The sequence below is a fragment of the Saccopteryx bilineata genome, chromosome 1, assembly GCF_036850765.1.
Source record: "Saccopteryx bilineata isolate mSacBil1 chromosome 1, mSacBil1_pri_phased_curated, whole genome shotgun sequence".
In the NCBI taxonomy this organism is placed as follows: domain Eukaryota; kingdom Metazoa; phylum Chordata; class Mammalia; order Chiroptera; family Emballonuridae; genus Saccopteryx; species Saccopteryx bilineata.
This window is the reverse complement of record NC_089490.1, coordinates 12987279-13011998: the sequence shown is the minus strand read 5'-3', so window position 1 is coordinate 13011998 and position 24720 is coordinate 12987279. Positions and strand designations below refer to the sequence as shown.

The 24720-nt window shown below is 54.3% G+C and overlaps 1 protein-coding gene across 7 annotated transcripts in view; it reads right to left on the bottom strand.

The window, feature by feature from the left end:
* The window catches only part of ANKS1A (ankyrin repeat and sterile alpha motif domain containing 1A), a 188024-nt gene that overhangs the window by 106806 nt on the left and 56498 nt on the right, over positions 1-24720 (bottom strand). For all 7 annotated transcript variants that reach the window (XM_066280963.1, XM_066281035.1, XM_066281191.1 and 4 more), the window contains exon 2: positions 2254-2334. In XM_066280963.1, coding sequence (XP_066137060.1) covers positions 2254-2334 — 81 coding nt within the window. The remainder of the gene's footprint in view (positions 1-2253; positions 2335-24720) is intronic.

Below are 24720 nucleotides of genomic sequence, written 5' to 3'. Positions count from 1 at the left end.
AAATGCATCATCCCCCTCACGCACATGAAGTCAAAGGAAACCCCACTGTAGATAAAGATGGCACCCGGGGGGCAGCCGCCTCACGTGCTGGCTGTATACAGTCCAGGGTGCACTCTCGTTCCCGTGACGCCACTGCCCAAGGGGGCAGGGGTCTCCCCGTGTTTCTTGTCACCTTTGTCTAAAATGGCTCTAGAGAGGACCTAACGACTACATTCAATGCCAGTGAGAAACGCTGGACGTGGAGGTGACAACCGTCGTCCCTTCTTGTCGCAGCAGAAAGTCCGCCAGGCCGGCCACGTACCACACGGGCGACACAGAGCACGCCGAGGTGGCGGCCCCGCTCCTCGCTCAGAGACATCTACAGTGGTCCCGATAACCCCTCCTCAGAAGGACTAGTCTCGGGTGGTACTGACTCGACCCCTGTTCTGTGACAGTCGGGCTGCCGCTCTCCCACATCGGGCAGGGCACGCACGGCGCCCCGCGACTGTGCCCGCCCCTGGTGGAGCCCTCAGTCTCCCCGCCCTGACCGGCGGGGTCCCCTTTCAGCTGCCAATCACTGAAACCTACGCCTTCTTCTCCTACCCCCCCCAAAGCTCACCTCCAGAAAACTTCCCACACAAATCCCACCCAACTCCCAATAACCTCTCTGTATTTAGGAGAATTAGACAGGCCTTATTGTATGTATTTCTTTCCTTAAAAATGGTTCTTGTCCATTAGACCAATTCTATGAGGGAAAAGACAGCAAATGAACAACTACTTTCACAGAAGGAAAGTTTCTCATGACCATTCAACTGGTTTTCGGTTCATCGAGGTCAGACTACCGGCTCCTCAGCGACCAGGCCGCCCCGAAGCTGATCACCGCCATCAGATGACCGTGTGGCACTGGCCGTTTCAGAGAGGAGGACCCACAGGACAAAATGTAAAACTTAACCTTGGGCTCAAGTTTTGTGACGGGTGGAGTGGGAAAGGATGTTTAAGTTATTATATATACATTAAAGGGAGATTCAGGGGAGATTCAGGAATTCTGCATGGGCTAAATTCATTTGTTTTTCTCAGTGTGATGGCTTCGTTATCCTTCACGGGAACTGGAATGACCGCAGACGGCCCAGGTCAGGGGGCCGAGGGGATCAGGAAGACTGGGATGACCGCAGGATGGACAGGGTGGGGGGCCAGGGGGATCACGGGGACCGGGACAACCCCAGGGGATCAGGGGGACTGAGATGACTGCGGGATGGCCCAGGTCAGGGAGCCAGGGAGATCACAGGGACCACGATGACCGTGGGATGGCCCGGGGGGGTGGCGGAGGGATGACGGGGACCGGGATGACTGTAGCACGGCCCGGGGGGGGGGCAGGGGGATGACGGGGACCGGGACGACTATAGCACGGCCCGGGGGGCACGGGAGGATGACGGGGACCTGGACAACTGTAGCATGGCACGGGGGGGGGGCCGGGGGGATGACGGGGACCGGGACGACTGTAGCACGGCCCGGGGGGGGGCAAGGAGATGACGAGGACTGGGACAACTGTAGCATGGCCCGAGGGGGGGGCCGGGGGGATGACGGGGACCGGGACAACTGTAGCACAGCCCAGGTCAGGGGGCCGGGGGGGATGACGGGGACCAGGACAACAATAGCATGGCCCGGGGGGGAGGCCGGGGGGATGACGGGGACCGGGACGACTGTAGCATGGCGGGGGGGGGGGGGGGGAGCCGGGGGGGATGACGGGGACCGGGACGACTGTAGCATGGCGGGGGGGGGGGGCAGGGGGATGACGGGGACCGGGACAACTGTAGCATGGCGGGGGGGGGAGGCCGGGGGGATGACGGGGACCGGGACAACTGTAGCATGGCCGGGGGGGGGGCCAGGGGGATGACGGGGACCGGGACAACTGTAGCATGGCGGGGGGGGGGGGCCGGGGGGATGACGGGGACCGGGACGACTGTAGCATGGCCCGGGGGGGGGGGAGCCGGGGGGGATGACGGGGACCGGGACGACTGTAGCATGGCCCGGGGGGGGGAGCCGGGGGGGATGACGGGGACCGGGACGACTGTAGCATGGCGGGGGGGGGGAGGCTGGGGGGATGACGGGGACTGGGACAACTGTAGCATGGCCGGGGGGGGGGCCAGGGGGATGACGGGGACCGGGACAACTGTAGCATGGCGGGGGGGGGGAGGCCGGGGGGATGACGGGGACCAGGACGACTGTAGCACGGCCCGGGGGGGGGGCAGGCCAGCGCGGCACAGCAGCACTCACCTGTGGCCGTTGAGCGCGGCGTGGTGCAGTGGGGTGTACCCAGTGCTGTCGACACAGTTCACGTTGGGTCCTCTCCAGATGCTGCAGAGAACAAAAAAGACCGAGGTCACAAACCAGATTCAGACACAGCTGGCTGCATGGAAAAGAACCCTGCATGGTGGGCAACAACGCTGGTTACCTCCACACGACTTCTGATGAAGGACAGCAGCAACTGGCCACGGACATACACAGGCCCAAGGGGACACATGGGTTACTGAACAGCAGTCACGTGTCAGGACAACAGGGTCATGTAAGAGCGTGCTCTTCTGCGCCCTTCTCATCCGTAACTTCTTAAATGGCCCAGTCTGGGGCCGCTGCCTCTCTGTACGCCCAGAATTGTAAGGACAGCTCATTGGAAGGTCACCAGAAACATCACTGACCCAAAACGCTCATCAGCCAGTCACAGATGCTGAGCACCCACCTCCGTGCTGGTGACTGAAGGCTTGATGGAGACCTCCACACAGACCAGAGATAACCAGGACGATTCATCCACGCAGACCAAAGTCAGAGAGCCCACACTCACAAAAGCACAAGTATACACGTGTTAAGATGCGAGAGACAAGTCTGTTTTCCCTTTGTGAATATGCCTTATTGGTAAAAAAAAAAAAAAAGTAACAGAACCTACAATTTCAGTGCCTTACTTGAATAAAAATACTACACCGGGAAAGTTGAAATGTCATCTTATTTAATCCTCAAATTCTTAACTCTGATTTGTTTCACACTTGACTGCACTGGGCCGAGTTTCTAAAATACTACAAGTACGAGAAGGCAGCCTTGTTTTGACCTTGCTTTTAACAGGAATGCCTCTAATGTTGGCAGCTGGTCTGACATAGACTCTCTGTAACACGTAAGAGAAGCATCTTTTTTTTCTTATTTAAAGTGTTATTAAAAACAGTTATTGAATTTAGATGCATTTCTGCATCTATGGGGATAAATCAGTTTTTCATATTTAACCAACTAGTATGTTGTTATCCATAGGTTTCTTAATATTGAGTGATTCTTGCATTCCTGGAACAAAACAAAAAAAAAACCTTATTTGGCCATTCTACATCATAGCCACGTTAGTGAATTCTACTTGAGAGTGTTTTATTTATGCTTTCCACATCTGCATTAATAAGTGAGGCTGGTCTAAAGTTTCTGCTTTTTGTGCTATTGCTACTAGACGATATTCGTGTTGGGTTCAGTCACAATCAGCTAGCTAGGTTATCTACCCGTCTCTGTATTCAGGAACCAGTGACACTGAGCACTGAAATGATGATCACCAGGAAAACCATCTGGGCCCAGAGCCTTTATGTTCAGGTGTTGGAAGCAATGTTATTTATAACAGCTAAATATGGGAAATGCCCCCAAAAGTCTATCACTAGAAGAATGATTTGATAATTAAGGTATAGACACATAGTAGAATTTCACATGCCAGTTATATCGCTATGTACTACGGCAGAATAGAGATGAAAACAGAATGTTGAGGAGGGGGAAAAAAGGAAACAAAATTGTGAATACTGTAGAGAAAGGACACATGAGGAAAATGTATCAGGATAGTGGACTGAATGCACAAGTTTACCCAACCTCCTGTCTATGAAGTGACAGAAAGAATTCTCACCCTACACCATAGATAGATTAGATAGATAGATAGATAGATAGATAGATAGATAGATAGATAATGGTTGATAAATAGATTCAGCCCAAGAAAATAGGAAAAGGTGCCATCGCATAACTGACAATACTGAGGAGTTCCTAAGCAGAACTCAGACAAGGTCAGATCTACGGAGACACAACCCAGAAGAATGCAAAATAAAATCATCACATCCCGTTCCCACCTATCAACACGAAAATGGGAGACTGTCCAGTGTTTATAATGATCAGGGCAATGAGCACTCGTAAACACGGGCGTGAGTTTAAACTGGTGGCCCCTCTGGGAAGACAATTTGGCAGGCGCCCATCTAAACCAAATACAGGCATCGCTGTGAGCCAGCCCTCCCACTCCTGGCAGCCGCCCGGCGGAAACCCTTGTGCATGCCACAGAGCCCCGCGCTCGTACAGACTGCTTCACTGGAAGAACGAAAACTGAAAACCAATGTCCCGTGGGTAGGTGAGCCCTTAAATATCAGGTACCCCATCAGATGAGTTAGGATAGAACCATCAACACCAGTAACAGCAGAGGAGAGGAAATGAGCTGCACCTCTGTGTCCTGACATCTCCCAAGACACACGTTGTCATGGGCGAGTGGAAAAAGGAAGTCACTGTACAACAGACAAAACAGAGCCCCGCTGTGTGAGTGTGCGTGCACCCCTCCCTCGCAGGAGGCGACGGGGAAAGCGCCCCCGCCCCCGCCCCCGCCCCCGTGTGGTTACCTCCGGGGAAATGGGCATTGGGGCTGCTGCAGAACGGTGAAGAGGGACATTCGTCCATGTTGTGCCCTGCTTTCTACCATGTTTAAAATATTTACAAGGAAAATGCCATCACAGATACCACACTGTGTAAGTTCAAAGCATACAACATTAATTCAAGATGTTTATGTTACCTCTCCCAAAATGCAAACATGTAGTATTTTCATAATAAGACTTTTAAAAAAAAAAAAAAAGAAAGAGGAAAAAGAACCAATATATAGGGAAAAGAAGACAAAAAATAGGAATGCTAATAAAAATATGTATGTGAGTCAAGGGCCACTTTAATGAGCCTGTAGGTCTTAGGCCTAAAACCTTCAGAAAAATTTTCAGTGAAAAGAGAGGATATACGTGCTGATATCTAGCTTATCTGGTCACTGACAATTCAGGATGCTGGTGACACTATCAGGAGTGTGAGGACCCTGGCACCCCCGCCCCCCATTAAGCCTGGGTTCCCACAGCACCTTCCAAACAAAGAGCTAAAGGCACACTGGGAACGACTTTGTCACACTCGTATCATGATCTCATGTGCTAAACCAAAAATGACCCACCGTGCCTGACAACAAGACAGGGTGCAAAGTGAAATCGAGCTGGAAAAATCCAGGAGGAAACAAGTTTTCCTATTTCTTTTCAAGTTGCTTGCCCACAAGACCAAAGATGATCCTTCTATTATAAAATAGGTTAATACTATAAAGTTCAAAACCAAATTATTTGCCTCCAAATCACAAGCCAAAGCCGTTGCAGATCTAAATCTCCCACTTGGCGTCAGGCGCTCTTGGCCTCTGGCCCGACAAGGACTTGGTGATCTCACCGGACGAGAGGAAGCAGGTCGCTGCCCGCAGCTCAGTGGCAAGGTGGCTGGGATAGACCAGCAGAACTCGGGAAAGAGAGAGGGAACACCAGTATGAATCAGACCCGCTGGGAGCACAGGTCTGTCACCAGCTCACAGTACTCTGTTAGGGATCTGCTGTCTTCAACCAATCTCTGCTCAGCTCCCAAAGTCAAGCCTTAAAACTAAGACCTAAACGGCCCCTGCTTTACAACACCGTGGAGACTGCAAGCGGGAAAAGGGGTGCGGGAGGTGGCGGAGGGTAGGGAGGGACGACACATGGTGCCGGAGGGAGATTTGCCTCGGGGTGGCGAACACCGTACAATATGCAGACGGGGTATTCATACAACTGTGGATCTGAAACCTGTAGAATTGCATTAACCAAAGCCACCCCAATAAATGCGGTAAAAAAATAAAACAAACAACTCTAACTTTTAAACAAAAAGTTTAAAAGGACTGAGCAAGCACTCTGCCATTTTCTAACCCCACCTCCACATCTCTGATTTAGAGCTGGTTAGGTTTGGACATCCCAATAAACCAGCACTAAAACTACCTCAAAACAATCAGAAAACTCAAGGAAGGTAAGACTTTTCCTGCATAAAGCCGCAACAATTCCAACCAGTAAGCCCCACCCTTGTCTCTAACTAGCATTTCCTCTAAATACCCTAGAAATTTTGGGGAATGGAGAATTACTAACTAAAACCTGTATGAAAACGGAGAACTGGAGTCTCCGTGCTTGGAACTTCGGCTTCAGACAGGAGGGTAGTGACATCCCCTCCACCCAAGTCTCTTCCTTTCCAGCAGCCCAAGAAAAGAGCTCTTTACAATCTAGGTTTTCCTCCCGATCTCCGCCACCCTATTGGGTTTTTCTACAACAGTAAGTTCCAAAGGGCTGCTCCCCAACATGCACAAGGCTTGTTGTGCCGTGGGAACGAGAAAAACAAGCAAGCAAACCAGTGGTCCAGGGGTTGTTAAACAAAGTCTAAGCACACAGACTGCAGCAGGACAGCGGCTGGCCGTGGCCCGCGGGACGAGCCCTCGCTCGGTCTTACCCGGATCCAGAGCGGTCAGCACCGCAACCCTGCGTGGAGAAACTTAGGACTGGGGCGGAGAGCCGAGGCCTGCAGCTAGCGGACCTCGCCTCAGAGCGTGCCTCCGCCGCTCGGCAGCTCTGTGACCTTGGACGAGTGACCAATCCTTCAAGCCAGAGGCTCTGCCCCGTAAGTTCTGCTGTGGCAGGCTCCCAGGACGTCAATGGCTCGTGGGAAGCAGCACTAACCTGGCCTGAACCAGCGTAACAGCTTTGGGTTGAAGCCCGAGATGCAGCCCTGCACCCCGAGTGCAGGGAGGGACGTGATGGTGGAGCGCGGCGGGCGGCGGTGCCGGGGCCTCGGAAGCACCTATGTTTGGAGCATCTACAGCCCCTGGTGGGGGCGGGGAAGGACGTGACTGGTGGGAAGCTGCCCCCAACACCTCTCTCCACCCATCTCAACACCGAGGACACATTAACACGCGGCGTGCAGCGCGCTGGGTCTTGGGGTGCTGTGAGTAGGAAGAGGCTGGTCAGCCCCAGCCCGCTCTGTGCTGGGGGGGGTCATCGTGCGCACCTGGGGTCACCAGATCTGAGGATGGCACCCTCTGTGTGTCAGGCACTGTCCTCAGGGCCGGGAGCCCATGGGGAAAGACAGAGCCTCTGCCCGTGCGGAACCTGCATTCTAGGAGGAGGGAGCGTGAGCGAATCCACAAGTGAGGAGGCAAGACGAGGCCAGGTAGCGATGAGTGCCTAAAGCAATGGCAGCAGCTAAAGCCAAGAAAAGGGTGACACTTTCAACAAGGAAAGACCTCCTGAAGGAGGTGACCTCTAAGAAGAGAGCTGAATCAAGTGTGGGCGGCTGAGGGAGACAGGCAGACACTGGACGCAAAAGCCCGAGAAGGAACTTGCTAGACAGGAGCTGGAGAGCGAGGAGCGGAGGGAGCCCCGTCTTCATGGACCCCGATGGCGCTCAGAGGCTCCCGGTGCATCAGGTCCGCACGCGGCTGCTGAGCATGGGGCCGCTGAGCATCCGTATGGGCCAGGCTCCAGGCTCCAGGGGGAGATACAGAGTCCACGCTGAAGGAGGGGGAGCGCTTTCAAAACGAGGGGAAGGGGAGAGGCAACACTCTGAAGCCCACACCCTGATGAGCAGACATCGGATCTCTCAAAGGGAACCCAGGTTCCTTCGACCTGATTTTAAAGGTCCATCTACACCCACTCTAATTCACAAACCGCTCTTCAGACCTAGCAAAATTCAGGCAAAAACTTGGGGTAGGATTGCTTACAGTCTCTGTGAAGTCACATAAGAACAGCAGACGACACACCGAGACACACTCACCCTCTGCAGCACAGAAGGTGGGCCAGCGCGGAAGTCCCCTATCCACCCCCTTCCTGACAGCCCTAGCTGATACTGACGCCACCCTCCCCGGACTTTCCAGATCACCCACAGTCCCTTCACCACAGCGTTGACCATATCTGCCCTGGAACTACGGAGAATTCCTGGGCCTGTGCTGCTCACCGGTGTCCACAGCCTAAAGCCCACGAGGGGCATCCCTCATGTTTCCAGGGGCACCACGCTACGCAGGGAACTGGGCAGGGCCACCCATGTGCCACGTCTAACACTCATCAGCTGCAGCTCCCGTGTGGCACGGTTTGTGTGCTGCATAACAGATCTGCCACACTGCAGTCACTCAAAATGTCAACAGCCTCTCGATGGGGACACACAAGAACACCGCCTTTGTCCTGAAGACACAGAGACAGAGCAACCACAAGTGGGAGCCAAAGGGCACGGCCCGCTCTCAGCACTGCTGCTCTGTGCCGTCAGATCTCGGGACCAGCCCTCAGTGGCAGGAAGCTTGCTTCCTGGGCTGCTCCGTCCCTGACTGCCCCCCCCCTCACGAGGACAAGGAGCAGCGTCCCAGGGCGCGGGCAGAGTGTCCAACCCGGCTCCAGGCCATCCACGGTTCTGCTCTCCCCTCCGCGTGCCAGGGGGCGACGGTCTCCGCCCTGGAGGGGAGTGAGGAAGTCACACCAGCACACAAATGACAACAGGATACACTGTGGGACACTCTGTGAAGGAAATATTCAAAGGGTAGTTCATGGGGAAATGGGAGTAAGGGAGGCTTTGCAGAAGAGATACTCGGGCTGAGCCTGAAAGCTTAGCAGGATTCAGCCAGGCTGAAGAAACACCCCTCAAATTCAAGGTTTCCCAAGTTGTCCCGGCATACTGAGGCAGCGGCAAGTAACTGTGAGTGGCTGGGAGATGTGAATGTAAGAACGGTGGTGCCGGGACGGAGGGGGCAGGGAGGCGGGGTGCCGGGACGGAGGGCGCAGGGAGGCGGGGTGCCGGGACGGAGGGGCAGGGAGGCGGGGTGCCGGGACGGAGGGGCAGGGAGGCGGGGTGCGGGGACGGAGGGGCAGGGAGGCGGGGTGCCGGGACGGAGGGCGCAGGGAGGCGGTGGTGCCGGGACGGAGGGGGCAGGGAGGCGGTGGTGCCGGGACGGAGGGGGCAGGGAGGCGGTGGTGCCGGGACGGAGGGGGCAGGGAGGCGGGACGGAGGGGGCAGGGAGGCGGGGTGGCGGGACGGAGGGCGCAGGGAGGCGGGGTGGCGGGACGGAGGGCGCAGGGAGGCGGGGTGGCGGGACGGAGGGGGCAGGGAGGCGGGGTGGCGGGACGGAGGGGGCAGGGAGGCGGTGGTGCCGGGACGGAGGGGGCAGGGAGGCGGTGGTGCCGGGACGGAGGGCGCAGGGAGGCGGTGGTGCCGGGACGGAGGGCGCAGGGAGGCGGTGGTGCCGGGACGGAGGGCGCAGGGAGGCGGGGTGCGGGGACGGAGGGCGCAGGGAGGCGGGGTGCGGGGACGGAGGGCGCAGGGAGGCGGGGTGCCGGGACGGAGGGCGCAGGGAGGCGGGGTGCCGGGACGGAGGGCGCAGGGAGGCGGTGGTGCCGGGACGGAGGGGGCAGGGAGGCGGTGGTGCCGGGACGGAGGGGGCAGGGAGGCGGTGGTGCCGGGACGGAGGGGGCAGGGAGGCGGTGGTGCCGGGACGGAGGGGGCAGGGAGGCGGGGTGGCGGGACGGAGGGGGCAGGGAGGCGGGGTGGCGGGACGGAGGGCGCAGGGAGGCGGGGTGGCGGGACGGAGGGCGCAGGGAGGCGGTGGTGGCGGGACGGAGGGGGCAGGGAGGCGGTGGTGCCGGGACGGAGGGCGCAGGGAGGCGGGGTGCGGGGACGGAGGGCGCAGGGAGGCGGGGTGCGGGGACGGAGGGCGCAGGGAGGCGGGGTGCCGGGACGGAGGGCGCAGGGAGGCGGGGTGCCGGGACGGAGGGCGCAGGGAGGCGGGGGTGCCGGGACGGAGGGCGCAGGGAGGCGGGGGTGCCGGGACGGAGGGCGCAGGGAGGCGGGGGTGCCGGGACGGAGGGCGCAGGGAGGCGGGGTGCCGGGACGGAGGGGGCAGGGAGGCGGGGTGGCGGGACGGAGGGGCAGGGAGGCGGGGTGGCGGGGGAGGCAGGTGGCCGACCAGCCCTGCCAGTGAATGCAGGTTTCAGCAGGGACCGGTCAGGTGTATGTGTCAGAAAAGCCCATCTGGCCTGACCTGTGGTGGCGCAGTGGTACAGCGTGGACCTGGACCGCTGAGGTCGCTGGTTTGAAACCCAGTCAAGGCCCATAAGAGAAGCAGCTACAAGTTGATGCTCCCCGCTCCACCCCTACCGCCTTCCGCGCGCTCTCTCTCTCTCTCTCTCTCTCTCTCTCCTCTATCTAACCCAGTGGTTTTCTCAACCTTTCTAATGCCGTGACCCCACAATGTTCCTCATGTTGTAGTGACCTCAAGCCAAAAAATAATTTTGGTGGCTACTTCATAACTGTAATTTTGCTACAGTTATGATTCGGAATGTAAATACCTGATATGCATTATGTATTTTCCGATGGCTTTAGGTGACCCCACTGGGGTCGCAACCCACAGGTTGAGAACCGCTGATCTAACCTCTATCTAAAATCCCAGCTGTTCGCAGCTGGGAGGTGATGGTCCCCTTGCTACCCATCATACTGCTGTGAGGCCTGACATACTCAGAACCTGAGAGAAATCATTATGCTAAACAGCTGTACGGATGACAGCCAGCCAGGAAGGAGGGTGTGACCAGACCCTGGCAGCCCAGATAGATGTCAGCACCTTGGGCAAGAAGTGAGGACCCGGATGCAAGCAGAGGTAAGAAGGACAGAAGGAAAGGGGTAGATTCAACAGCACAGACAGGATCTACTGACTGGATGTGGGGGAGGGGAAAGGAGGAGGGGTACCGGGGAGGGTGTGGGTCGGACAACTGGGTGGTGGAGGACAGAGTTCAGGAGGAAACCAGGGCGACCGGTGTGTGACCCGGCGGTGTGAGGTCAGGGAGGGCAGCAGAGGGGGCGGAGGGGGTCCTGTTTTGCATTAGTTGAGGCTGAAATGAATTTGGACCCCCATTTAGAGATGCCCCATCAGCAGGTGGGGACGAGGGTTTGGAACACCCTGGTTTTATACGGGTCGTTTAAAAGCAACATCATTCAAATGTGGACGTGCATGCGTGTAACTGTATGTGACCCTTACAACCACGTTATGGCGCAGGAAGGTTCGTATTGTTACGTATTTCCATCTTAGAAGTAAGAAAACTGATGTTCAAATGACTTGCTGATTATTGTACAACTAATGAATGTGGAACGGAAGCAAGATCCCATCTGTGACTGCTGGCGTGCGTTCCTTCCAGCTTCTCCAGGCTCCGACCCTGACTGCTGAGAGAACAGCCTGGCTCCTTCCAGCTTCTCCAGGCTCCGACCCTGACTGCTGAGAGAACAGCCTGGCTCCTTCCAGCTTCTCCGGGCTCCGACCCTGACTGCTGAGAGAACAGCCTGGCGCTCCTTCCAGCTTCTCCAGGCTCCGACCCTGACTGCTGAGAGAACAGCCTGGCTCCTTCCAGCTTCTCCAGGCTCTGACCCTGACTGCTGAGAGAACAGCCTGGCGCTCCTTCCAGCTTCTCCAGGCTCCGACCCTGACTGCTGAGAGAACAGCCTGGCGCTCCAGCAGCCTTGCTCCCCCTGGAGTCGCTCCCGGGAGTTGGGAGGCTCTCAGAGCACAGGTCAGGAAAGGGCCGTCCCCATTCCGGACTCTGCAGACGGAGCAATGACAATGACCTTGCGGGGGAAGAGAGGCGCTGGAGCAATGACAGTGACCTTGTGGGGGAAGAGAGGCGCTGGAGCAATGACAGTGACCTTGCGGAGGAAGAGAGGCGCTGGAGCAATGACAGTGACCTTGCGGGGGAAGAGAGGCGCTGGAGCAATGACAGTGACCTTGCGGGGGAAGAGAGGCACTGGAGCAATGACAGTGACCTTGCGGGGGAAGAGAGGCGCTGGAGCAATGACAGTGACCTTGCGGGGGAAGAGAGGCGCTGGAGCAATGACAGTGACCTTGCGGGGGAAGAGAGGCGCTGGAGCAATGACAGTGACCTTGTGGGGGAAGAGAGGCGCTGGAGCAATGACAGTGACCTTGTGGGGGAAGAGAGGCGCTGGGGCAATGACAGTGACCTTGCGGGGGAAGAGAGGCGCTGGGGCAATGACAATGACCTTGTGGGGGAAGAGAGGCGCTGGGGCAATGACAGTGACCTTGTAGGGGAAGAGAGGCGCTGGGGCAATGACAATGACCTTGCGGGGGAAGATAGGCGCTGGGCAGCTCTCCACCGAAACCTGAAGATCTAACCGGGGTTTGTCCTCAGCCCTTCTCTGCCCGAGGCTGCCCCATTTCCGCCCTTGGGTTATCCCCGCGAAGGAGGTGTATCCGGGAGCCTCCGAAGGGCTGGTGATTTCCCAACACGATGAGACCCTGTCCACAGTGAGTCTAATTTCAAAGACTTCATCTTGCTGAGATGAACTGGACACACACTTACTAAACAGCTTTCTACATACTTCACTGTTGAGGGTGAAAGGAGAGCTAACAGGAGCCTGAGAGACCCCAGCGCCGTAAAGAAGCTGGCGATCTCTGGAAGACATGGGTTACACACCCCTGTAGCAGTCGCCATAAAACTCCGAAGGAATTCATTCTAGCTAACTGGGAAAAGGTAAACATGTACTTTCATTTCTGCCCCTCCTAAACCACATTAAAATGAGAGTAGAGACAAACACACAAACAAGGCACAGGAGAGAGATAACAGGGAACATAAGCCGTGAACATTTCCCGGAAGATGGAGAATAGCTGACCTGCGCTAGCAGAGCGGAGCGAGTGCCTCCCGGGGGCCAGAGAACAGGCTGCAATCCACACACACCCTGGGAAGGCTCAGCAGTGAGAGGGACCCGGCGACCAGGGACACCAGGGAGGAGGAGGAGCTGAACACAAGGACTGGATACAATTCTGTACAAGAAGGTGTTAGGCTACCAGGTCTCTGGTCAGACCGAGGGCAGCCTGTAGACTGTTACTCCTTACCCAGCTAGAAGGTGGTTTATTCTGTGAAGAAAGCAAACCAGATGGGTTCTAGACTTGGGGATGTTAGTACCAGGAGAATGCAAGGACAGCCACTGTACGTGCTCAAGACAAAGGCCTTGAAAAGGAAGTCAACATCCTGCTTATCCACTGGGTTCCCAGAAGGCCGGCAGCCCCACCCCAGCCCACACTGTAGGAGTCTTTCCTGGAGAAACCACATGCCTCCCAGAAAAGTTCAGTAGATGGTGACTGGGGGTTCCCCAGCGGAGCAGGTGGGTTCCTACCCAATCACCGTATGGTCTGTAAAACCCATCCCGGCAGGCTCCTCCCCTCTGCCCAGACCCTCCAATCAGCTCTTCAGCCTCTCACTCTTAAATGAAAATGACAACCTACGCTGCCATACATTTGAAGAAAGGGGACTCAAAGGAACAGAAACCGGGAACCAAATAAATCTTCAACAATAAAATAAAACCTATTATCTGCCCCAGCTGGAGCATCCCAGAGGTTGGTGGTTTGATGCCTGGCCAGGGCATACACGGAACAGCTCAGTGTTCCACCCCCCCCCCCTCTCTCTCTTTCTCTCCCTCTCTCACAAAAATCAACAACAATAATAATAAACCTATCATCACACAAGACCCAGGTTAGAAAAAAAAGCTGGGACAATCAGTGCAAAGTCCCGGAACGATAGCAGAAAAGATATGCATAAAGAGCTAGAAAATCAAGTCGAGTAAATCTCTCAAGAAGCGACACAAAGAAAAAAGATGAGAAATACGAGAGAAAAGATTTAAAAACCAGAGGACCAAGAGTTCCAGAAAAAAAGACAGAGAGCAGAAAACTGTCAAAGAACTAACTTCAGAAACTGTCCGAGGGATACGAACTTCCATTTGGAAGAGTCCGTCCTACAGGCTCAGCACAATTTTTTACAAGGCCTGCCCCTGGGCACACTGTGACATTTCAGAACACAGGAGAGGAAGAGAGCTCGGTTCCAGAGAGAGAGGCACGTGCAGACTCCTACCGCTCTAGGTTAACACGTCCCCTAGGAAGCAGACGCGGCTTACTCCGCTGTTGGGCGGGCGTGTGTCTGTCCGCCTGAGGAAGGGCACACAACGGACCAAGTGGCACCAGAGTTTTCAACAGCATCTCCGGAAGCCGTAAGACGAAGGAGCAGTGCTTTCAGAATTCTGAGGTGACATGGTTTCCCACCTGGAGCTCCACAGCAGACCAGTTACCAGTCAAGTTCCAAGAGAGAGTCAAGACCCTCTTAGACGGGCAGGGTCTCCCATTTTACCTCCCACACCCTTTCTATCAAGAAGCGCCTGGGGGATCCACTCCAGCAAATAAACGAGCAGACAGAGGAGGAGGAGGAGGAGGAGGAGGAAGAGGGGGAGGAAGAGGAAGAGGAGGAGGAGGAAGAGGAGGAGGAAGAGGAAGAGGGGGAGGAGGAGGAAGAGGAGGAAGAGGAGGAAGAGGAAGAGGGGGAGGAGGAGGAAGAGGAAGAGGAGGAGGAAGAGGAAGAGGAGGAGGAGGAGGAAGAGGAGGAAGAAGAGGAAGAGGAGGAGGAAGAGGAGGAGGAGGAGGAAGAGGGGGCAGAGGAGGGAGAGGAGGAAGAGGAAGAGGGGGAGGAGGAAGAGGAGGAGGAAGAGGAAGAGGGGGAGGAGGAGGAAGACAAGGAAGAGGAGGAGGAAGAGGAAGAGGGGGAGGAGGAAGAGGAAGAGGGGAGGAAGTGGAAGAGGAAGAGGGGGAGGGGGAGGAAGAGGAAGAGGAGGAAGAGGAGGAAGAAGAGGAAGAGGGGGAGGAGGAAGACGAGGAAGAGGAGGAGGAAGAGGAAGAGGAGGAGGAAGAGGAAGAGGGGGAGGAGGAGGAAGAGGAGGAGGAAGAGGAAAGAGGGGGAGGAGGAGGAAGAGGAGGAAGAGGGGGAGGAGGAAGAAGAGGAAGAGGGGGAGGAGGAGGAAGAGGAGGAAGAGGAAGAGGAAGAGGGGGAGGAGGAGGAGGAAGAGGAGGAAGAAGAGGAAGAGGAGGAGGAAGAGGAGGAGGAGGAGGAAGAGGGGGCAGAGGAGGGAGAGGAGGAAGAGGAAGAGGGGGAGGAGGAAGAGGAGGAGGAAGAGGAAGAGGGGGAGGAGGAGGAAGACAAGGAAGAGGAAGAGGAAGAGGAAGAGGGGGAGGAGGAGGAAGAGGAGGAAGAGGAGGAGGAGAAGGAAGACACGTGTCCAGGAAATGGGCACCAAGGGCACAGGGACCGGCCATGCAGCAAGCCTCGAGAACAGGGGGCGCCCACGGTGGGAGGAAGTGGGGGGCAGGGCAGGGGTCTGCAGGAGAAAACGCAATTCGCAAGGTCGACTCCTGTGTCCACCCGGGGCCTGGAAAAGGCTCTTCGGGGATTTAAAAACTGGGTTGTATTCTGGGAACTGAGAGTGAGTCAGACGCAGGCAACTGAAAACCAGCGAACAGGCTGCATGGGGAGAAGACAGGACTGTGGTGTGCTAACTGGCTCGGCAGGTGAATCAGACCAGCAGCCACAGCGACGTAGACATGAACACGAAGCATTTTTAATGATACGTTTGCAGGATGAAGGGAGAGGCAGTAAGCAGACCGAGAGGGCAGAGAGGTGAAACCCTCCCCTTGCATCTAACACTGATAGAGAATGTCTAAAATTTAAAGTTCGATAAATAGAAGAAGCACAATGTTCAGAAATATGGAGGAAGCGCCCGCAGAGAGCTAAGAGCCGGGGACGGCTGCTCCTGCGGACGACACTCAGGTGCACACGTGGCAAGAGCGGTGAGGCACGCTCCGCCGGCACAGGCGGGGCTGGACGAGCCCCCCCACTAGGAAATGTGTGAGCCTGGAAACGCAGCTTGTGGCGGGCATGTCCTTCTGTGCTGCAGGCCTGTGATCAAGGGCGGGAACGCCGACGGGCTTGTTTCCTCGCGGGAGAGAAGCGCAGTGGAGAGGCAGTGCCCCGTTTTAACTTCACAGGAGACACAGCTCACACCGCACGCGCTCGGGAGGGCCTCCTGTTCCTCCGCGATGTGAGCACAGAGTCCCCCCTCTCTCCTGCCAGGGACAACTGTCTGCAGAACAGACACGCCGGTCACGAACGGTGCTCAGTGCTACTGCGTTCTGTTCAGGGCCTTCTGTCTGCGTGGGCACACACAGTAGCACACACATAAGCTGGCACGTTCACCGAGAGCAGGGACTGTCTGAAGCCTCGCACGCCGGCTCTAGGGACTGCTCCACACCAGGGCCTCCAACAGGAAGGGGGGATCTGAGCAGCGGGAGGAGGGAGCAGGGGGACACCCACTTCACTGACCCGGGCGTGACCACGGGGGCAGTACACTTCCGTGACGTGAACCCACGTCAGGGGTGCTGCGGCGCTGCCGCCGTGTACAAATCACATCTGTCCAAGCCACACCTCTCCCCCGAGCACACTGTGACTTTGGGGGCTGTGGCTTTGTTTCGGTTTACCTTAACGTGGCTTCTTAACACTTAAGCATTCGCTGTTTCTGTTCCACCACTGCCAAGAAGGCCCAGCAGAACCGCTGGACTGCATCAGAACGTCTCAGGGGTCAGCGCTCTGATGCTGAGGAGTGAACCGTGCACCGCGTTCACTCTCTGAGCAAAAACAAGGAGCGCGCGTTCCGGGACAGCAGGCCCGTGCAGGTCCCGGTGCGGTAAGCACGCGGTACGGGGCACACAGTAAATGCGCACATATCTGGGGTGAGGGCAGTAGGGGAAAGGCCATAGCGCTGTCCACATTACAATAAACAAGAGCACGTCCTCGCCCTAAAGAACCTCAGAGGAGACACAAACGTGTGATGTAACTGATGCTACGTGCTGTGTGCTACAGAAGAACTGCGCAAGGTCAGGGGGAGGGGGCACGGAGACGGGCGTGGACGGAAGGCGTCCAGCTAGCAAGACACCGGGAAGGAAGGGGTGGGCAAGCAGGAAGGGCGTGTGACCGTACTGCTCCCTCACACACGGGACAGACCACCACGGTCCCCCCGACTCTTCCCCAGAACCCCACTCCTCCTGCCTCCTCAACTCCTACTCAGCACTGAGCAAAGCTCTCCCCCCTCACCCCCACCCACGGAGCGTCCCTTTCCTTCACAGGCCGGGCGGGCTCTTCATGAGCTCCTCAGAGCTCCTCGTTCTTAGCCATCATGACCACCAGTTCTGTGTCTGTCATTGTTTGACTGTCTCAGCAGACCACATGCAAGTGGGAGGCGGAGCAGAGCGCGCTCACCGCTGCACTCGGACCGCCGAGGACGCTCCGCCCCGGCACACGCCAAGAGCCCCACGGGCCAGAGAGACCTACAACCAGAGAGGTACAGCAAGTTTTGTGGGGGTTTTTAAATATTAAGAACTGTAAGGACTCAAATATCTTCTGTCAAGTTCTTTCTTGAGCAACACACACTGCACAAAGTTTGTTAGATATTTGTGCAGACTCGTGCTACTCGAAGATAACATGTTACCTAGAAAGAAAAAACAATGTTTCTTCTGGGGTTTTAGTGAATGTGTCTGAAGAAGAGCTTTTAAGAATGATTTGTCTGCCTGTCTAAAGAGGAGTTTGAAAGAACGATTTCAGTGCGCCCTGGTTTGCTGAAGTCCAGAGGCTTACCTGGGCTGAGGCAGGAAGGTATGTATGCCTTCGTCAGTCATGTTTTTGGATTTCCACCTTAAAGAAGTCATAAATCCTGGCTTATTATATCTGTTGTTCCAGCATAATTATTAACAGCGACCTGGCCTGGACAGTAAGTCATGTGGTCACTTTACTCCATCCAGACGTTGAGACAACTCCTTTCTTGGAATTCTGATTTTGTCTAAAATGCCTGGAAATAACAGTTAACACTGAGGCAGCACAGGGATCTGGGGCCAGGCCTCCGGAATGCCAGATGGCCGGAGGGAACACCAGATAAACTGACCACAAGAAGGCAACCACCCCGGCACTCCCTGGGAAAAATGTACAAGTATTTACGATCTCCCTTCTCACCCCTTACCTCCCTGCAGATGTTAAAATCCACTATTCCATAGGCATACGCGCAGTCGATCAAGCTTTGACCACTACACAACGTTCCTGGGGTGGGCGGCAGCAAGCAACCTGCCACATTGGCCCTCACAGGGCAGGTGCAAAGACAGTTGCTAAGCAACCGGCAGGAGGAGGCAGTGTGCTGTGACCCTGAGGTGGAAAACTCCACTCCCTGAACCCTATCAGCCTCCTCCTCACACAAGCCAGCCTTGTCCCCAGCTTGTAAAAGCAATCCAGCAAAGTCTCAGAGAGTTCGTCTGCAGGACCTTCCTCTGTGCTGCTTTCCTCGTGCTCCGGCTTGATACAAAATGTCCTGAAATTTCCCTGGCCCTTCCTCTTGATGTCTATCTTGGGGACCCCAAGGACCCTAATCCCTGGTAACAGAACCCTACAAGTGAGTCCTAGGAAACCGACAGGCATGGGAGTGGGTAACTTAGCCCGGGTCACCGAGCTGGAATGGGTGCATCTGGGTGTAACTGCAAAACCTTAACCACTGGGCTACACAATTTCTTGAAAACAGCTCTCCCCACACCGCCCCTCTCCTTCCTGAGTAAGATGGGTTCCCCGCATCTCATATTCTTCCACCTCCGCCCCACTCCTCGTTCATTCTGTCTTGCTTTTTTTCCTGCTCTCCAGGGTGGTAAAGAGAAAGGCTCTCTGTTCTCTGTTCTATGTAGGTAAGACCCAGGTCCTACAGGGAAATCAACAGAGGTAGTTCCCTGAAAAACCCCCATTAACATTTCCAGAAATCCAATTAGCCAACAAACTTTGTTACTTAAGGTAACTACCGAAAGCACCAACATTATAATGAAAGATACAAGTTGACTGAATGCACTTAATCTGCAGTTAAGATGATTATTTTGTTGCTTTTCAGGAAATTAAAACAAACAAATATTTCAACACAGAAATTAATACATGCAGCAAAAGGATGAACATCTCAAAATAAAATTTATTATCGAGTCTAGGTACAAAAATGCCACCTATGTTTTCCTAAGTGTCTCAAGAACCACAGACAAACATCGTACTCTGAATGTGGCTGACAGGTAAACTGTCCCTTAGTTTTTCTCATATATGTAACTGAGACGCATGAGTGAACCCTGGACTTGACACATATTAGCTACAAGATCGCCAGTAAATGGTCTAACTTCTGTGTAGAGTGGGCATGTCCCTTGCCCCATCCCGACACATGGAGAAAGTTGTCTTATGCAACAAACAGCGTGGTGTGTAAACTGGAACCCACATGGAAGGACTTGGCTCCAATCTCTAACGTGAGTCGGGCATTCTGAAGAATGAGGCCAGTGTGCACGTGCTGACATGCAGAAACACGTAAGACATATGAAGTGGGAGAAGCATGACCTCGTTTCTGTGAGAACGGTGTATTTGTCTAAGCCTATACTAACATATAGAAGGCTGTGTGCCAAACTGTTAGGATTGATTAGTTCTAAGGGTGAAGGCCCGTATTGCTTTTGTAATCACACTCACTCCCACACGCACGCACGCGCACACACACACACAGACTCCTTGACAAACTAACTTCAGTCAGGCTCCTCTGAGCACTCTTTACTACTAAGCTTCGACTTTGGGGATCCCATGCTGTCTTTGGCCTGCTCAGCATAGTTTTAGCAAAAACCCCATTTTTAAGTAAGTTTGACGACAGTCCCCCACCCTGAGTATGTGGGTGAGTTCTCGTGGCCCACCTTTGATGTCTAAGTCCTTGGTCTGCCTTTAGCAAAAACCCTGTGCGGTCAGGTCAGCAAGAATCCCTCTCCCCTCTAAGTCTCTTCTTAGTAACTTTCCACGCCCTGGCCTCTTGCCTCGCTCCTCTACTGTAAATCCCCACTAGTCCTTATTGAATTCCGAGGCGAGCCCCATCTCTCTCCTCTGTTGCAATACTCCAATTGCAGCATTCTTAGATCAAGGTTTTGCCTGACCAAGCAGAGGTGCAGTGGGTAGACTGTCGAACTGGGATGCAGAGGACCCAGGTTCGAAACCCCGAGGTCGCCAGCTTGAGCGCGGGCTCATCTGACTTGAGCGTGGGATCTTAGACATGACATAGACACAGTTATGGTGACTAGCTTAAAGCCCAAGGTTGCTCACTGGCTTGAGCAAGCGGTCACAGCCTCCCTAGTCAAGGCACATATGAGAAAGCAATCAATGAACAACTAAGGTGCTGCAACGAAGAATTGATGCTTCTCATCTCTCTCCCTTCCTACCTGTCTGTCCCTATCTGTACCTCCCTCTCCCCCCACCCCCGCTTAAAAAGAAAAGTTTTAACAAGTGTCAGAACAATTTTTCTTTAACAAAACCACACCCACTTTTTCTTTTTAAGTGAAGCCAGATCTATTCCAGAGAGATAGGCTTCTGGTTATGAGATTCTTAAGAGTTCTTTTAAGGAGTTCTGAAGAAAATGTATTTCTGGGTTTGACCTGCTTTCTCAAAGATCTCCTGTGGTCTTTGATTTTCCAGCCCCTGAAGGATTAAGATCAGTCATTCCCATTGGCTTTGGAAGGGAGCTGTGCAATCAGAGCCTGAGAACGAGCTTGCCACCGCCTACAGGGCCGTCCCCAGAGGAGGGGACCAGACGGGTCAGGGACTGCAAGGTGAGTGCGGGTTCCAGAAAGCAGTGCAGGGGTCGTGCCTGATGGCCGTGTGCCCGCTAGTTAAACGGTGGGGAGATTGAGGGCACGAGTCAACAGGGGCCAAAGCCCAGATACCTAAATCCTAGATCAGTTCACAGGTCTGTCCCGTCCTCTCCGTTTCCAAAGTTGCTGACTAACTCCTGAAATAACCTCCAAAATGACTTGACTCTCTTCCTCCATTAGACAAAATAAAAACAAGAAAAACTCTCAGCAATACTGTCACTATTAACCTTTCTAAAAATGTGTGTCCAATCAGGTCTCTGTCCTAAAGAGCTCCCGACGGCTCTCGGGCCCACGGGAGGGCCTGCCCCGCAGTACGGAGCCGTCCGCTGTCACCGCCGCCCCCCACGCTCCGTACACACGGAGGTGCCGGGTCCCCGCCACCTGTCACCTGTCTGGGCACTTGCTGCTGCTCTCCCCGCTTCACCCGCCCCAACCTCGGTGAAACCTCACACGTCCCTCAAGGCCGCGGTGACACGTCACCCCCTCTCCACGCTGAATGGATTCCCTTGAACCGCAGCTCTTTATACACCTCTGCGTAAACCGTCTGTGCTATGGTGTCCTCTTTCCTGGTTTACAGAAACCCTGTTTCCTTCATCAGATACCGACCTCCTCCAAGGCGGGGCCTTGTCTTATTCACCTGTCGCTGCCCAGTGCCCGAAGCCACCTTGTTCCAAACGGAGACACGGTGACGGCAAGGACGGCGGCCCAACTGGAGCCCAGCCTCCCGTCTCCCAGTGAAACGCTCCTTTCATCGCCCCGCACACCGGGACCAAGCCTCTCTCCTTCCTCAGGTGACACGTCCTCGGCTCTCTCCTCGGGTCACCGTCCCTGCCCTTCGCCCCTCACTCCTCTCCGTGGAGTGACGTACCGCGGGCCTGGAATGCTCAGTCCGGCAGACGGGTCAGCATCTGACCTGCTGAGGCTCAGAACCGTTCTCCTCACGGGCCTGTCGGGAAGCCTTACGGGAGCGGTCGTAACTGTGAGGAAAGGGGGCGAGGTGCCGTCTGAGGTTTGCGAGGGAAGCCGGAGCCCTGGGAGGGAGCCCGAGTGACCCCCTGGGGCTCACCTCCGGCCTGCCTGGCGTCCAGGCCACCGCCTCTTTGTTTTTTTTTAAGCAAGAGAGGGAGTGTGAGAAAGAGAGAGAGATGAGAAGCATCAAATCTTTGTTACAGCACCTCGGTTGTTCACTGATTGATTTCTCATATGTGCCTTTACTGGGGGGCTACAGCAGACTGAGTGATCCCTTGCTCAAGCCAGTGACCTTGGACTTCAAGCCAGTGACCTTTGGGCTCAAGCCAGAAACCATGGGGTCATGTCTATAATCCCTCGCTCAGGCCTGAGCTCGGGGTTTTAAACCTGGGTCCTCAGCATGCCAGGCCCACGCTGTATCCACTGCGCCACCACTGGTCAGGCCACGGCCGAGACTGCTTCTCCGGGGCCATCACGTACTCTGAACCAGGCAAGCCAGGGCACGGCAACCGCCCCGGTCCCAGAGTCACTGTCCCCGCAGCCTCCCCTCCACGGCAGCCCTAGGTAGCCACGGTGACGTCCCCAGCGGACGGTTTCCTTTCTAAACATCACATTCTCTTCTCGAAGGAAATACAGCAGTTCCTTCTGAAAATACACACTTGCGGGGTAGACAGATCACATTTTGCTGCTTTAAGCTTTTCTGTTTAAACTCATTTTTAAAAAAAGCTATTTTTCCACCCTTTAGTCAGGACTGTGGCGACTTAGCTGTAACTTCTGTCAGTGAAAATAGCTGAACGAGGCACATTACTTCGGAAAATTAAGAAAAAACAAACCCAAAAGTGTTGGCGTTAAGCAAGCCCAGGCCTTCCCACTTTCTGTCTGTATTTGTAACACGTTTAAATTTAGTTCCATCCCGGAGCCCGTCTCGGGAACGCGACTGAGATCTGCATTCAATCAGCCTCCAAAACCTGCCCTATTTGCCAAATTCCTTCTCTAGCTTTTCCAAAAGGCACCTATGTAGTACCTGGGCGTTGGAGTCTATCCAAAAATAAGCACTCGTTTCAGATGACTGAGGACCTTGGCAAACATCTGGCCAAAAAGCGAGACGAGGCGACACGTGGCGTAAGTAAGGGGTCTGACCAGGGAGGTCATGAGGGAAATCATTTTCCCAAACAGAAGGGCTTTGCCAGAAACAGCTCTTGGCTTCTCAAATTTTAAATGTTCAATCAAGAGGCAGACATTTACAACAAGCAAATCTCTGCATGGGAAAGAATATCGTCTCGTGCAGGAAAGAGCCAGAAGCCTGGAGCACTGCTTTTCAGCTGGTGTGCCACACAGCACACGAGGCTGCAAAAAATTTTTAAATATATATATATATTTAATTAACTGATTTTAGGGATGGAGAGGAAGGGGGGGGAGAGACAGACAGAAACATCGATTTGCAGTTCCACTTATTTATGTTTGATTCTTGTGTGTGCCCCGACCAAGGGTTGAACCCGCAACCTTGGCATACTGGGATAATGTTCTAACCAGCTGTGCTACCCGGCCAGAGAGCAAGAATGTTTAAAACATGCAACACCTGACTGTTTAGCCAGGGGCATGAACCTCTTTTCCCTTAGATTGTCAAAGGGAAAAGGTGACAGCAGCCAACACAACAGCAGCTAGCTGTCCAGTGTGGATGAATCAAAATTATACCTATTTTTCTGCCAGGTTGGCAAAATAGTTTCACTGGTGAATGCTACCAAACATTTAAGGAGGAAATGATACCAATTCTCTGCAATCTCTTCCAGAAAACAGAAGCAGAAAGAACACTTCCTAACTCACCCCCTGAGGCCTGTGCTGCCCTACCACCAAAACCAGACAACGGCGTCACAGAAAGGAAAATGAAGCCCTGGCCGGTTGGCTCAGCGGTAGAGCGTCGGCCTGGCGTGCAGGAGTCTCGGGTTCGATTCCCGGCCAGGGCACACAGGAGAAGCACCCATCTGCTTCTCCACCCCTCCCCCTCCCTTCCTCTCTCTCTCTCTCTCTCTCTCTCTCTTCCCCTCCCGCAGCCAAGGCTCCATTGGAGCAAAGATGGCCCGGGCGCTGGGGATGGCTCTGTGGCCTCTGCCTCAGGCGCTAGAATGGCTCTGGATGCAACAGAGCGACGCCCCAGATGGGCAGAGCATCGCCCCCTGGTGGGTGTGCCAGGTGGATCCCGGTTGGGCACATGCAGGAGTCTGTCTGACTGCCTCCCCGTTTCCAACTTCAGAAAAAAATAAAGGAAAATGACAGACCAGTATCTCTCGTGACGTAGACGCAAATATCTTCAACAAAAAAACTAGCAAATCAAATACAACAATGTATACAAAGAATTATATGCCACAACCAAGTGGGCATTTATTCTAGGCATAAAAGACTAATTCAACATTTGAAAACAAATTAACATAACCGATCATGTCAACAGGCTAAAGAAGAAAAATCGTATGATCATATACACAAACAGTATTTGACAATATCCAACACCTATTGATGATAAGAATTCTCAGAAAGCTAGTAATGGAGAGGGACTTCCTCAACTTAATAAAAAATCTATGAAGACACCTTCAGCTAACGTCATACTTAATGGCGAGACAGTGGCCACTCCCCTGAATCAGGAACAGGATAAGGATGTCTCTCCCCTCTTACCACCCCTATCCAACATCAGCCCGGGCGCCCTAGCGAATGCAACAAGACAAACACGTGTAGGGATTCAGACTGGGAATACGAGTGTGAAGGACAAGCACAGACTAGGGGAAAAATCTTTGCTAAACACAAATCTGATAAAGGATGTGCATCCAAAACATACAAATAATCCTTATTTGTTGTTATTCAACAGTAAGAAAAATAACCCAGGTTACAAAATCTATACAAAAATCTGTTGCATTTCTATACACTGGTAACAAAAGAAATCTAAAAATGAAATTCAGAAAGTAATCTGTTTGCAATGGCATCAAAAAGAATAAAATATCTAGGAATAAATTCAACCAAGGAGATGAAAGACCTTTACACTGATGGAAAAAAATTGAAGAAGACACAAAAAAATGGAAAGATACTCCATGGTCAGGGATTGAAAGAATACTGTTAAAATGC